We start from the raw sequence: 14,446 nt of genomic DNA on the forward strand, positions 1-14,446 counted from the left end.
CCTGTTACCCTGGCCATCTCTGCATCACATGGCTTGTGCAAGTGGCTGAGGTTGCTCTCTTTTGAGGCCTCATCTGCCTTGTTTATTCACTCAATGCAAACACCTACGAATACAAACAAATCCTCACTGTCCAAATACATCTCATCTACATCACTGTCTTTGTTTACCTTAAAACTTCAACCGTTGGCGATCTCGCTAAGTCAGGAACAAAACTCCACTCCTACCCAACTTAGACTCGCGCGGGAGCCACATACCAATTACAGTCTCAGCCAATTATACACAACAAAGACCCTCTTTGTTTGGCTCAACAGTAAACACCAGCCGTTCCCATCAAAACGACTCGAACCCGGCGAGACGGCCATCGTCTTCTTGCCTCGCCTGTATTCTGGCTTGTCACGAGTCTAACATCAGCTGCCGACGGACCATGTTCTAACCTCGCCCTTCGACCATTCCTCGTCTCCTCCGATCTACAGTATTATCATGTTGCCGACCGATCCCTTATCTTCCGCCGCCTTCGTTACCCATCGCGAACTCTTTACCCTATTATCTGTACAATAATCAAAGCTTCAAAAGGCCTCTCCATCTCCGATTTCGCTCCGCCCATCATGGAGAGGCCGGACTTTGGGCCGGAGCCGCACATCTCTGAGATGACTTGTTGCTGTGGACGAATTGACTGCGCTCTCCTCAAGAAAAATTGCTCCATTCTAGAGACAGTCGAAAAAGATGTCCATACCGCGGCACAACTTGGTCAGGTTAGTCAGGTACCAGTCCTCAATTTTGGGGCATTCCTCTGTTTTTATACAGCTGCCAATTTTTCCACCGCCTAAACACCCGCGTGTCCTGCATGCCAGTCCCCGCTAGACACGTCAATGCCCCATCAGACTGCTGACTTGTCTGTCTCCCTTGTAGGCTCTACTCGCTAGGCATGAAGCATATATGGCCGACGCGGAGAGAGATCGTCTTGATCTTTCCTCCAGGATAGAGCGTCTGGAAATGGCCAAGCAGGAATTAGAGGCTGAGAATGCCCTGAAAATTGAGGAGAATCGTAATCTCCTCGACCAGCTTGAACTGCTCAACAACACCGTCTCCGAATCTGATACAAAGATAAAAGCACTCGAAGCAAGCCTGCTGTCGTCCCAGCAAGCCGTCCGAAGACTCGAGTCTGCTGCCCTGCGAGCCGAAGATGCTGAGAGGCATATTTCCCTCTTGGAACTTGAACAGGATGATCTCTATCACGAATTGAGGTCGACAAAAGAAGATGCTCGAACGCATGCACAGCGTTGCAAGGAGGCGCAACGCGGTATCATGGATATGCAGGATCAGCTGGAGAGGATGGAAGAGGAAGCTCGAGAGGAGCGGGAAAGACATGCCGAGGTTATTGGGCGAATGGAGCGTCAACGTCAAGTTGAGAAGCAGCTCAACACAGCCGCCGGTCGTCTAAAAGGTGCAGCTGCATCAAAGACACTACAAGAACCGAAGCCAGGGAACTCCGTCGTCAATCATTTTGTTCGGGATCTTCTCCAAGATAATGCCAATCTACAACTTGGCATGGCTGAGCTACGAGAGATGCTTCTCAATTCGAACGATGAGATTCAGTCTCTACGAGAACAACTTGTCACCCACCAGCCCGTCGCCGATAGCAGCATGACTCTCAAAGACGAACTCGAGGCTTATGAGCCGCCGACGACTCCTCGAATTTCGCAAGAGCTTCACATCCATCACCATTATCACGTTACAGCTAAGGCCGATAAACAAAAAATGAGGCGGAAGCGCGCGAGTTTGAACTCTAGTATCTTTTCAGCTTCGACAGCCTCTGGCACGTCAACCCCAAGATCTTCTGCTCGTTGGAGTTTGGGACCTGCCCTGCCTGCCCTCGCTTCCATCAACACCAAAGAGCCCAACTCTGTCATATCGATGCCCAAACAGAGGTGGTCCATGCTCTCAGAGCAACCCTTTGAAATCGCGTCGTCCGTTCCAAGTTCACCACGATCGAATCTGCGAAACTCGATGTTTGACTCGAATTTTGGCGACAGCGATTATCCAATGTCACCAGCTACGAGCTTTGACCCCATGTCACCCACCTGGCGGACGCACCGTAAAGGCCCGTCTGACATTTCGGCTTTCAGCCTTCAAGCACCTTCCCTCCAGCTTGATCCAGGTACGCCGCCTCAAAACTCGCGTCAGTTCAACGACGATGTGATACATGAGGAGGACGAAAATGAGGGTGACGAGGCCATGTCTCGAACTGAGACACCCGATCTCGGCAATACCCCGTCAATTGACGAGAGCTCAATCGTCGAGAGCTCTGAGGACAATAGAGACGACTACATGCCGCGGCCAAGGATCCATCGAGCCATTTCTCATGAATCTATCATGTCTCTTACAGGCGGTCTTGACATTCACACGCTCAAGGCTCGACCTAGCCAGCTCACCCTTCGACCACTTGGTGGCGCTGAAGCTGTCGTTACGGGCGTCACAGCGCAGCCCATACTGTACAGAGGTGCAGCCAAGCGAAGCACCGCTGCCCTCCGAGACACTTTCGCTGGCCTTCCCGCAAGTAGAACTGTGTCCAACCCACTTAACAGGCCGGGGTCAAACAGATCTGCGTCGCCAGCTCCTTCGGACACCCCCCAAGGGAGCCCCGCAGGAGGAATAGGAAAATGGGTGGGCTGGAGGCCTTGGGCTTCAGGCAATAGTGAAAATGCCCCTCCAAAAGCTGCGGAGAGGGAAAAGGACAGGAATATTAACCGGACGCCGGGTATCAACCAGCCCGGGTCGATTCCTGGCTTTCATCAATACTGGGCTGCTCAGAAACGAAAGGGCGCGCCCGCTCAGGTCACTACTGTTGATGTTGACCGTGAGGCCCTGGTAGAAGGCTTACAGGACTGAATACTACCTATGCGCTCAAACGTACATGCACCTGGATAACGGAGTTGATCTCATTTGTGGCGTTTGTTGAGGAGGTTACCTGATGGAGATACCCTGGCTAGACAAGCCTAGTCCCTTTGTTTTACTCGTTGGTATGCATTCGTTTGGTGTTTTATTGGTTCATCTTGGGTATAAATATCATAATCATACATATCTTTATCCTCATGCTATACTGCTGTTGAGCATAGTCCAGTACGTAGTGTCCACGCCTTGTAGTGCCCAATCCTCTGGGTCGGCCGTGAAGCAGGGCCAGTTGGAGTCCAACACATCAGGCGCAAAGGCGCACGCTGTGGATAGGTCGCAGTTTTCGGAGCCAAAGTTTGGCGAGTTGAATGACAGCGGGAACTGTGACATGTCGACGTTGCCACTGGGCGTGGTGCTGTTGGACGCTATCATGCTCGCTGTGGAGGCGGGCGGCGTGGGACCGGGGTTGATGTTCACCGTACCCAGGAACGGGACGTTGAGGTGGACGTTTTCTCCGCTCGTGCCTGATTGTCTCTGCACGATGGGCAGAAGCTGCCGAATTGTTTCCGCCGCCTCAATGCAGAGCCGGTCGTTGTTTAGCGCACCCATTTCCTGCATCGTTTCTTGCGTCTTTTCGGCGAGGTCTCTGTCGTGCTCTTTTTCTGTCTCGTAGCCTGGCCAGCGCCACCCGAGGTATCCTAGCAGGAGTGTCATGGCTGCCACGAGGGCGGAGTAATCAACGTGACGGCCTGATACGGATGTTGTAAAGCAATTGCGGTATTCGAGGAATCGGTCGAGCACGTCGCGACTTGCTTGCATGCATGTTGCGCGGTTGTACTCGTATCGTCGTTGGCCGCGATCGCGAAGAAGATAGGGCAGATGAAGAAGAATGAGTAGCGAAAAGTGTCGGATTTGAAGCTTTATCACGCTCATTCCGTCGCCTGACGCGTCGGATGTACCGCAGCATATGGCCATGTCGGGTAATTTCCACCACAGACCATCATCCATCATCTTGTACGCCTTTTCAAGCTCCATGTCGATGGACTGCGTGAGGACATATGCCTCGCTGCCCTTGAGCTCATTCCTGTCCGCGATCTTGCCCGCCATCATGGCGTACACTTTGCCAAGCTTGTCGCTCGGTGCATCCGACACGAGAGCATTGTCTTCTGCGAAACTATTATCGCGCGAACCAATTGGCAGCCCGAGAATGAGGGAGACGTAGCGGTCGTTGCAGTTGATGCGGAACCAAATGACTGGTGGTGAGGGGCGATGCTTGTTGCTGAATGATGGATCTACGGATTTGATTGACTTGGCACTCTTGCGATCAATGCCCATGAGCTGCGCCATGTTTAGAGCGCGACGGCCTGTCAACCACGCTTTTCGCAAATGTCCTGCGTCGCTTTGGTAGAAGCTCTGTAAGATGAGACATTCGAGCCCTTCTAAGCATCCGACAAAGTCATCGTCTGACGTGACTAAACGTCCAGTAACAGCAACCCATTCCTCCATCGTCTCGCAGGGCGATTTACTCAACCCGAGGGTACTCCCATCAAAGAATGGAGGCATCTGCTGCACACAGACAGCAAGTTGTAGTAGACGCTTGGCAAGAATGGCAGGATGGCTTGTAACAGGCGGTATCTGCGCCAGTGACGATAAAGGCTCAGGTTTCCCATCAATCTGATCCTGCTGCGAGTAAAACATGGCCAGAACAAAACGCGCCCCGGGACTCTGCTGCGAAATGGCATACAGGATCTGCTGCGACGGGAAAAGCGCATGCAGCTGCGCAGAAACATGCGTCGCCTTTGCAGAGCGGCTTGGGAACTTGTGCGTCACGATCGCAGCGTCAGGCTGATCCAGAATCTGCTGCGCGTTATCCACGACCGACGACTCAAACACATCAGCCGTATGCTGCGTGAACCGCTCCAGCGCGGGATCTTCTGATTCAGGCGATGGCAGCGGCTTGTCCACCAACTTCTCCATCAGCTCCTCCAGACGGCCCAGGCGCTGCGCAAGACGCTTGTCTTGGGGCGCGGAGGGCGGCGTGGGGACATATTCCTGTGATACACAGCTTGTCTCGCGCTGTGTGCAGCCTATGCAGATTGGATCGTCTTCTTTTGAGAACTGGCATTTTATCTTACGGCGGCGGCCTGGGCATGTAAGCACCTTAGATTGTATGAGAGTGAAGGGGAGATTTACATTCCCAGCAGCTTCGTGTTCCCTTTCGAACTTTGCGGCGCTTGGCGGGTGGTTCGGACATGTTTTTTGAGAGTTATTCGGCCGAAGAGGAGTGAGAATGTGAATATGAAGGGGGTTGATGAGTGAGAGTTGGTGAGGATGTATACGGACGAAATACGGACGAAGGCCGGACGAAGTGGTGAGATTTTGTGGGGTGCTGTGGGAGGATTAGCCCGGCTTATGGTGTCGGCGGCCGGACGGGGGAAGTGTATTTGTAATGCAGATTGAGTGAACAAAGAGAGGCATTGCTGGTGTTTTGTTGTATTTTATCTGGTATGTATTGATGTCGATCTGTTATTTAATCTTGGGAGGGAAGTTAGGGAAGTTGGTGTTGATGAGATGCTGATTGCAGCGACGTGGTTCAATCTAATGGATGAGGACACGCTGATGATAGAACGCGATGACAATCTCAAAAGGCAGCATGCACTACTCATTGACTCAATTAATTATATTCGTCCTGCAGCTTTATGAGATTATTCTCAGACGGACTTAGTAGTCTCACTCAAGTCTAGATGAGGTCGCTGCTTGTTGACGTGCAGTATCCCCTCTGAATAGCTTCATTTTACAGTATCGTATCATCACAGCACACACGGCCTTTGAAGCGATAACTTACATGTACTCATGCCCAGATCAATTTTACGCATGAGCCAGCGTTATTGACAATGCTGCACAATCGGAAAAGCTCAGCGTCATGCCATGAAGTAAGTCGCGTCAAGTCGCAGTTAACAGGTATTGTATCTACCATCTCTCACTGAAGTCACACGTCATCATCGCTCCCATTAATTCTCCTTCGAGAGATGATAAGTATGGAGATTTAACAAGTAAGTGAGCTTGTAGCTTTCAATCTCGCGTTATATTGTCAAGAGGCTGGCGATTTGCGCGCGACAAGGGAAATGGTTATGGAGGGAGGTTTGTGAGAGGTGCATCAACCGCAAGCATTGATGAGTTTTGATGAGTTATGATGAGCTTAGGATAGGTTTTATGATCATTTTAGGATAAGCTTAGAATAATGTGTGTTCATGATCATTTAATGAGATTCGATGAACTAGGTTTTGGTGGCGATGAGTGCGCATTCATATGCTGTAAGTACTAGTTAGCTGCGCCGTCGTTTAACACGCTGAGTGATTACCCTACGCCCTGGGAAATAATGCCTTACCAGCCACACGACTCTTCTCAATCAACAGAGATAAATAGTATTCGTAAATAAAAGAAAATGAATTCAGGTACAAGATTGAGCTCTTAAGTGGTCACCGTGAATTCCTGGTCTTGATGTGAAACAAGCTTTTGTGCTGCAAAAGTGAGAGTACTGACAGCGGAGGTCTTGCTTTGCTAGAGGTAGTGACACTTGTCCAAGCTAGAACCCACTAGAAGAGCATTGTAGCATTTACTTGATCTGAGAAATCTTTTAGGAAAAATAGAAAGTCATCAACAAAGAGACATGTACACAGCCAGCGCAGAGAGTAGAGCAGTCTTCAATCGGTTTAGGTACATGTTGTTCAACACCGCATTCGCCCCACCACCCTTCAGCAGTAGGGCACACAAACTCAAACGCCAGTCATTCTTTGCATTCATGAGAACTTTGACTTGCAAAAAATTGCAGAGTGAGCCAAGCATGCCTGAGAAGAAATATCTCAATTGTTGTATTATGCAAAATGACTTGGCTGGTTGGCTTTGTCTCAGTCAGAGACCTTGCCACCTTGGCATCGCCAAATGTCTTGGGATAAGTCGGCCATACTGAGGCTCTCTACAGCTGGCAAGCGAACATAGCACTCTCCAATGGATCAGAAAGACTAAAGAACTCTTTTCAGAGCCTTTGGATTCATACAGAGGAGCGTTGGTGAGGACCATCGGAGGCTAACAGTGCCACTGTAAGCGGGGACCCTGGTCACACCGAGCGGCAAACGAAGGGTATATAGTTTGCAAATTAGCACCAGCTGTCGGGGGCGGTTCTGCCGCTCCCATATGGTCTATTGAAACGATACAGGTAATTATTCCAAAGCCCCCTCGTTCGACTCATCCTAACATCCACCTAGAGAAGATTAGCATGGCCCCTGCACTAAGGATGACACGCTCAATCAAAGAGAAGCTACCAATTTTTTTTGTCTTTCTTTTTCGTCTTTCGATATTTATTTAGTTGCAATATTCTTTTTTGCTGTTGAAGTGCGTTCTCGCGTGGCTGGTCATCGGTCATCGGTCATCTCGCGTCGCGTTGAACAAACATCCGAAGAGTGGGGCCGTGTTTAACCGGAGCAGGCCGGTGTATGCCGGTCTCATGGCTCTTCAAGCCGACACCTCCCTTCAGCCCTTCTAACCTGAAGTTTCCATCCCAGTGTTGCGTCCTAAACCTCAATCTGAAACTGATTCCTATTGACTGTGTTCATCGTCACTTGTTCGTCTTGTGACTCGACTTGATGTACTACTTACCGACCCCCGATTGTTAAGTTGGATGAACTTCCAGGCAGCAGCCGAAGGAGGGCCAGGAAGGTCAAGTCCAAGGGGCCCGAGAAAACAGTCATAGAAATGTGATGCAACTCATGAATAACAATCGTCTACTTTGAAAGGCTGCTTATTGCCAATTCTGCATTTGTAATTCGCGCGCGCTGCATGCTGAATAATGGCCGGTCTCAATTCCGTGGAACGCCGTGGACCGCAGATTCGGGCCACTTGTACGCTTATTACACAGAGACGCGCAGTTGCGGAACGCCATGGATACAATGAGTATGGCTTATCTTGGGGCTATCCCCTGCTGTTGAAAGCCCGTGGAGCATTAACTTTGACTCGGACTCTGCTTCTCGCATCGGACATGCACAAAATGGAGCACAGTCTGTCCGCAGCGCGGAGTTGCGTGCTTAGCTTTGTAATGATGCGGAATTGAGATGATGGCTCTCAGGATGTCGCTGTATATAAATGGCGACCGAAAGACGTCGCCATAGAGCTAATTCCATATACAACTTCAATTACATTCACTACTTCAATCACAATCGTCAAAATGCCTGCCCGCTACACCTCCAAAGACGTCAGTCCTGAGCCCTTGGCCCAAGAACTTCACCTCTACCCTTCTGGCCGAGTCGCAAAGAACAGGTTTCTTAAGTCGCCCATGGCTGAGTCGCTTGCGAGTTGGGATCCCGAGATCGTCTCCAAGAGAGGAATCCCGACCGACGAGCTGATTGAGCTGTACCGACGGTGAGTTCACCAGCGAGCGCCGATAGATGACCAGACTGACAGCCTTAGATGGGGTGAAGGCAAGAACAACTTTGGTATCGTTGTCACTGGCAATATAGACATTGATCTCACCTCCGTCGGCGCTGCTGCGTCTCCCGGAATCCCCGTCGATGCTCCATTTGAAGGCGAGCGCTTTGATAAGTTCAAGCAATTGGCCGCGGCAGCCAAAAAGGACGGTTCTCTGTTCCTCGCTCAGGTGAACCATCCCGGGCGACAAGTTCCCTACAAGTTCAACCCAGTCGCCATCTCAGCCTCTGACGTTCAACTCGGTGAGTCGCTCACTGCGCTTCATCTTACGTACTGACTGTTACAGACCCCAAGATGGGAATGACGTTTGGCAAGCCGCACGCCGCGACAAAAGAGGAAATCGCCCAGATCATCGAAGGTTTCGCCCACGCCGCCGAGTATCTCGAAAAAGCCGGGTTCGACGGCATCGAACTACACGCAGCTCACGGATACCTGCTCTCTCAATTCCTCTCCCGAACCACCAACAAGCGCACCGACGAATACGGCACTCAGACCGTCGAAAATAGACTCCGACTCATTTCCGAAATTGCAAACGCTATCAAGGCGCGCGTCTCACCGACCTTTATCGTCAGCGCAAAGCTCAACAGCGTAGAGTTCCAGGACGGCGGCGTGACACCCGATGAGGCAAGGGAGCTCTGCGAGAGACTTGAAGCACTGGGATTCGACTTTGTTGAGCTCAGCGGCGGGACTTATGAGCGCATGGCATTGTCGTGGGAGAAAGAGTCGACGAAGCAGCGCGAGGGTTTCTTCCTCGAGTGGGCCGAGACCATCACCAAAGCGCTTGACCCAGCGCATAAAATGAGGATCTTTATTGCTGGTGGGTTGAGAACGGTGGGCGCCATGGCAGACGCGCTTGACGTTGTGGATGGTGTTAGTATTGGACGGCCTGCGGCGGCAGAACCGCGTTTGGCTGGTGATATTATCGAGGGACGCGTCAAAGGCGCGATTCAACCGGCGGAGATGGTTGAGAATGATCTTGGGATGGGGATGGGCGTCGCTGGGGCTCAGTTTGCGCAGATTGCAAAGGGCTTTGAACCGCTTGACGCGAGTGACAGTGAAGTTGTGCAGACATTTGGCCAGGATATGGGCGCGTGGTATGAGAAGCTCGTGCAGGATGGGGACAAGAATGAGTTTGTTCGAGCCATTCAGTATTCGGGACCTCAAGTTCCATATGGCAAGGTCAAGGCTTGATGCATTATTGGTTGTTGATTGTGATTAGACATGTTGTTAGAGTGCAGGGTATTTACTACGAGTCATTGATTGCGTCTTCCTGAAACAAACTCATGTCATGTCATGGTGCTTTAACGGTTCTAAATTTAGGGCTGACGATCGACAGCTTGTGGAGGCTATGTGGAACCCTGCGCCCGGAGAATTTGTCAGCCATTCAACTTCACTTCATCTCACTACGCATCTGCAACAAAACTCTCAACATTACTCTTCATCAGTTATAAACGTCGTTATTGATCGTTGGAAATCACTTAACCAAATCTGCAGCTAAATATTTCCACAATTGCAGTCATGTCGACCGCTGAGACAGATCCAACACCGTCGAATCGTCGCAAAGGTCAGCAACTCGAATTATGATATAGACCCGGCTGACAAATGGCCCAGCATGCGACTTGTGCTTTACGAAAAAGATCAAATGTGACATGCTAAAGCCAGATTGCTCGAATTGCATTCTCTATAACACAAACTGCCGAACCAGCATCATTAGAAGGAAGCCTAATTCTGCAAGAGCCAGAGCAGGGGCTAAACAACAAGAAGAGTATGCCCCTATTTCTCGATTTCGCTGTTCAAATTAGTAACTTTTCAGGAACAATCGCCAAGAGGGTCTTGAAGCAAGATTGGCTCGTATTGAAGAACAGTTGCAAATCGTTCTCAACGCTGCCAAAGATGCTCAAACTGCCAGACCGCAAGGGCCAGATGACCAATCCAGCCCAAGTGACTCAGCGGAATCAGTTCTCAACAATTCAGCAAATTTCGAAGAGATGGCGAAAAGAGGCTTCGCTTGGAAATTCGATCCAGTTAATCCAGCAGTTTACCAAGGTCCCCAACCAAGCATTTTAGAATTGCCGCCCCTGGATGAGATTCTACCTATAGTAGATCACTACTTTACAACTTTCAACGCCGTCATTCCTCTCTTTCAGCAGCCAGAATTCATGAAGCTTCTCACGACATGGTATAAACAACCCGAAACTCGCGACAGAGCTTCGTGGGCTGCTATTCAAACCGTCATGGCCATTGGATATCGCACTCCACAGCTCTCACTACGAGACAGCCAATCAGTGCATATTGAAAGGGCAGATCAATGTCTGAGGAATGCACAGACTGTTGTATCGGAGCTTGTCACGCGTGATGAAGATTTACTCGGCGTTCAGATCTTACTAGGTATCGTGATGCTGTTCCAAAACAGTCGCGATCCAAAACCAGCAAGCGTTCTCATTGGAACAGCGGTTAGGTTGGCGCATAGACTCAAGTTACATTCGCAAGAAGCGGCGATGCAGTTTCCGGCTGCGGAGGCAGAGCAGAGATCGCGAGTGTTTTGGATTGCGTACACTCTTGACAAAGTAAGTCATTCGAGTGCATAAATTCAAAAGCTCACATTTTAGGACATTTGTCTTCGTGCGCAAACACCTTCGTGCCAGTTTGATGAAGACATCGATATTAGTCTCCCTGTACTTGCGCCACCTGATAGCGTTGGTTTGATATGGACGCAAAACGGCCAAGTCCACTTCAACTACCATCGAAGGCGCGTGGAACTCGCTTACATACAAGGCAAAGTGTACGATCTTTTGTATTCCAACCGCTCAAGCAAGGTGACTGCCCAAGAGCGACAACGACGAGTATCTCGACTTCAATCTATGCTCGATCAGTGGTACGAGCGCATTCCAAATGTATTCCATATCGAGCATGTCGCTGCGACGGTGGGACCGAGCCAGCTTGTGCAGATGACAAAGATGCACCACGCTTTTCTGCTGACGGAAGTGATGATCCATGGTATTTATAGTCATAATGCTGAATGGGTCAAGAGGATCAGCTCTTTTAGTAGAGCTACGATAACCTCTGTTGGAAACTTGGAGAATAGGGGCTTTGGCGCCGGGAAGTGTCAGGACCAAGCACCGCCTTTACCTGAGGGATGGAATCATTGTGTGGACGTGAGCAGAGGGTGCATGAAGTTATTCCAGGAAGCTACACCAACAGAGTGTCTTATTTGGTACGTCAGTTGCAGAGAGTCTTGGGAGATTACTGACCAGTGCAGGCAATGTAGCTGCTCTCATTTCTCAGCGCTCATCGTCCTCCTCGCCAACATGATCCTCAACCCCGGCCACAGCTCAATCCACATTGATCAGCACCTCTCAGTAAAAGCGCTCGATCTCTTCGACAAGCTTCTAAAGATCATTGACGACGAAGCGTTCAGAGCCTTGCGAAGCGTTGTTGGTGAACTCAGCCAGAGGGCGCAAACGGCTGTGGCGGTGTATAGAGAGGAGCTGAAGGGATTGGGGAGGGACGTCTTTGAGGCGCTGAACGTGGACGATGTGGCTGTGCAGGAGGTGGATTTCTTACCGGCGGGAGACACGGACATGTTTGAGGGGCTTGAGGTTGAGGGGCCGTTTGTGGGGTTGGACGGGCCGTTTGTCGGATTAAGTGGGGAGCTTGAGCGGGGCTTCGGAGACGGGATGAGCTTCATGGACGGCGGAGTGTTGGACATGGAGTTTATGAGATGAGATACGATAGGCGCTAATTGACACTAGCGCAAGAAGGGAGAGAGAGGAATCACAAGCTTCAGTGAAGCGATGCGAACAGTCACGATCATTGAGCGAAGGGTGAGAGAGAAGGAGAGTGATCAATTATTCTAATCCGATGGCCTCAATGAGAAAGACAAATAGCAAGACAAAAGCAGTGATTGATACAAGGTAAGGACAGTAACACCTCAGTGATTACTCTACCAGCAGCGAGGAGAGAAAGATAAAAGAAGGGGAAAAAAGGAAAGAAGGAAGGAAACCGAGCAAGATCCGACAAACAACAACAACAACAACAACAATGAAGAACCACCCCATCCATGCAGTCACAGATGTGGCAACGTACGAAAATGGCCTGAAGCGCCACAGGGACCCAGGTGCGGTTGTCGGCGAGGGGCTATGTTGACTGGTGGAGAGCGTAGCGGGCGACCTGGTCATGCTGTTGACCAACATATCAGATCGGACGCCAATCCTCGACAGCGGCGCCGGCTGGGAGATGGGATTCTTGCAGAGACAGGTGGTGGGCATACGTCGGCGCTCTCACCGGGCTCTGGCTCCTCCACCAGAAGTTGAGGGGTCGAGCAGCGCCCGGAGGACAGACTGACTGGTGTTGGGGGTGCAAGCTCATCATGGTGAGGCAGAAGAGTGCCATGGCGACAGTCAAAACACCAGGCCCTTCAGCACTCCATGGCACTGATTGCCATTCCACAAGGCATGAGTCGGACAGGCCTGTTTCGCCGGGTGTACCACTCACACGGACGACGACAACTTCATCAGTTGAGAGAATGAATCCGTACCGAGTTTTGGAAAAGAGGCAATTGGTGGCGATACGGCAGATCGGCAGGAGTGTGTACTCATCCGCGGGCAGAAGCAAGACACTCGAACGCCACGTGCTGGCGTGCAATACACAACTGACCACCAGAAGATTTCCACTATCCTCATCCCGAAAGGTTATCGCCGACTTGCGATTTCTCACAAGCCGGTGTTCTGGGACGATCTCAACAGCTTTGACGGGGCTACGGAGACGGTCTCGCAGGATTTCTAACCCTTTGTCGATGGGGTTCTTGAGGCGGGGAGCAACATGTTGCTGGAACATGTGCCTGATGCTATCGGTGTCCTTGATCTGAGCAGGAGCTTGCCGAACCCCGACGGGCGGAGCCACCGAAGCCATGAGAACGTCACGGTAGGCAGTCGACAGGACCTCAAAGCTGAAATCGGACCATCGAGACAGCTGTATGCTGGCTGGGTCTAGTTGGAAGACAGTCTCCCTCCCCCATAAAGTTCTTGGGATACCGTCTAGCTCAAGACGGAGGTTTCGGGCCGCCAGAGCTTGTCGAATGGAGATTTCCTGGTGGTTACTGAGGGCGAACGGGTGAACGGGTGATGAGATATCCATTCTGCCCGTGGTATTGCAGGGTCGATGGATCAAAAGAGATGGCTTGGTGAATGGTCAAAGAAGTAGCCGCGTTGGTACGGTTGATGGGAAGAGTAGGATGAGGGGAGAGTTTTGGCCAAGTCTTGGGGACGAGAAGTGTCCGGATATATGGTAAACCTCTTGATCATCATACACATGGGGCTTGGCTGCAGAGAAGCCTCCTTCACTTCCAGGCATCAAAGAAAGGCAACGTAACTTGGGCCCCCTCCGCTATACGTAGTCCGTATCAATAGACAGACACCTAAATTGCGGAATATCACTTATCATAAAAAGCAAAGATAAATTCAATTGCACACTTAGCGTATATGTGCTCAGCCGCGCTTCCCGGAGCAAACAGGATATCACCAAACGGTACCGGGACCGAAATATGACTTATTGTAAGCTACAATAAGTAGTTGAAGACCAGCTGTGCTCTAAATCAGCAACAAAAGTCTAATTGTCAACACGGTGTAGTTGTTCATGATAGATGAAATCGCATGGTAACCTCCTCACTCTCGTGAGAAAGAGGCTTGCCAAGAAAATGACAGTGTGAAACTAGCAGCAGTAGTAGTCAGTCACCCCGGAGGCTTCAATACAGGCCAAGGTACGGGGAAATAAGTCCAGACCGCCATAATGGCTAGCCGATCGTCGTTGGTCTGGAGACTGAAGGCTCGTCCGTTACAGCGCGGGCAGATTGTGCATCCACAGCCCATCAATCCGCGGGTTGGAAATTAAAGGACGAGCTCCCGCGACTGCACTGTATTTTGATGAGAGTGTAGTGTACCGTCCCGTTTGGCTTGTTACCCAATGAGGCTGCGTCATCTATTGCTGGTGTAACAAAGAAACCTGCTGCTCAGGGCACTGGACATGGACTGAGCTCGGGCTGTTCAGAGGCTGTTAGCGGCGTGCTGACAGCTAA

At 50.7% G+C, this 14,446-nt stretch overlaps 4 protein-coding genes across 4 annotated transcripts; 2 read left to right on the forward strand and 2 right to left on the reverse strand.

Annotated features, from left to right (window-relative positions):
• Positions 1–605: 605 nt before the first annotated feature.
• Positions 606–2,889, forward strand: FSUBG_72 (uncharacterized protein; the record flags this gene model as incomplete). Its single annotated transcript, XM_036685479.1, has 2 exons — positions 606–752; positions 910–2,889. The coding sequence occupies 2 exons, from the start codon at positions 606–608 to the stop codon at positions 2,887–2,889; spliced, it is 2,127 nt and encodes a 708-aa protein (XP_036544210.1).
• A 201-nt stretch (positions 2,890–3,090) lies between these two features.
• Positions 3,091–5,146, reverse strand: FSUBG_73 (c6 zinc finger; the record flags this gene model as incomplete). Its single annotated transcript, XM_036685590.1, has 2 exons — positions 3,091–5,036; positions 5,086–5,146. 2 exons carry the CDS (start codon positions 5,144–5,146, stop codon positions 3,091–3,093), a joined length of 2,007 nt encoding a protein of 668 aa, XP_036544211.1.
• Positions 5,147–8,113: 2,967 nt separating this feature from the next.
• FSUBG_74 (transcriptional regulator) lies at positions 8,114–12,098 on the forward strand (the record flags this gene model as incomplete). The annotated part of the gene is made up of 8 exons (XM_036685700.1): positions 8,114–8,307; positions 8,356–8,615; positions 8,660–9,552; positions 9,868–9,937; positions 9,985–10,138; positions 10,187–10,940; positions 10,983–11,587; positions 11,642–12,098. 8 exons carry the CDS (start codon positions 8,114–8,116, stop codon positions 12,096–12,098), a joined length of 3,387 nt encoding a protein of 1,128 aa, XP_036544212.1.
• Positions 12,099–12,567: 469 nt separating this feature from the next.
• FSUBG_75 (uncharacterized protein) lies at positions 12,568–13,509 on the reverse strand (the record flags this gene model as incomplete). The annotated part of the gene is made up of 1 exon (XM_036685811.1): positions 12,568–13,509. One exon carries the CDS (start codon positions 13,507–13,509, stop codon positions 12,568–12,570), a length of 942 nt encoding a protein of 313 aa, XP_036544213.1.
• Between the last annotated feature and the right edge of the window lie 937 nt (positions 13,510–14,446).

The sequence above is a fragment of the Fusarium subglutinans genome (genome assembly GCF_013396075.1).
Source record: "Fusarium subglutinans strain NRRL 66333 chromosome Unknown NRRL66333_c0000001, whole genome shotgun sequence".
In the NCBI taxonomy this organism is placed as follows: domain Eukaryota; kingdom Fungi; phylum Ascomycota; class Sordariomycetes; order Hypocreales; family Nectriaceae; genus Fusarium; species Fusarium subglutinans.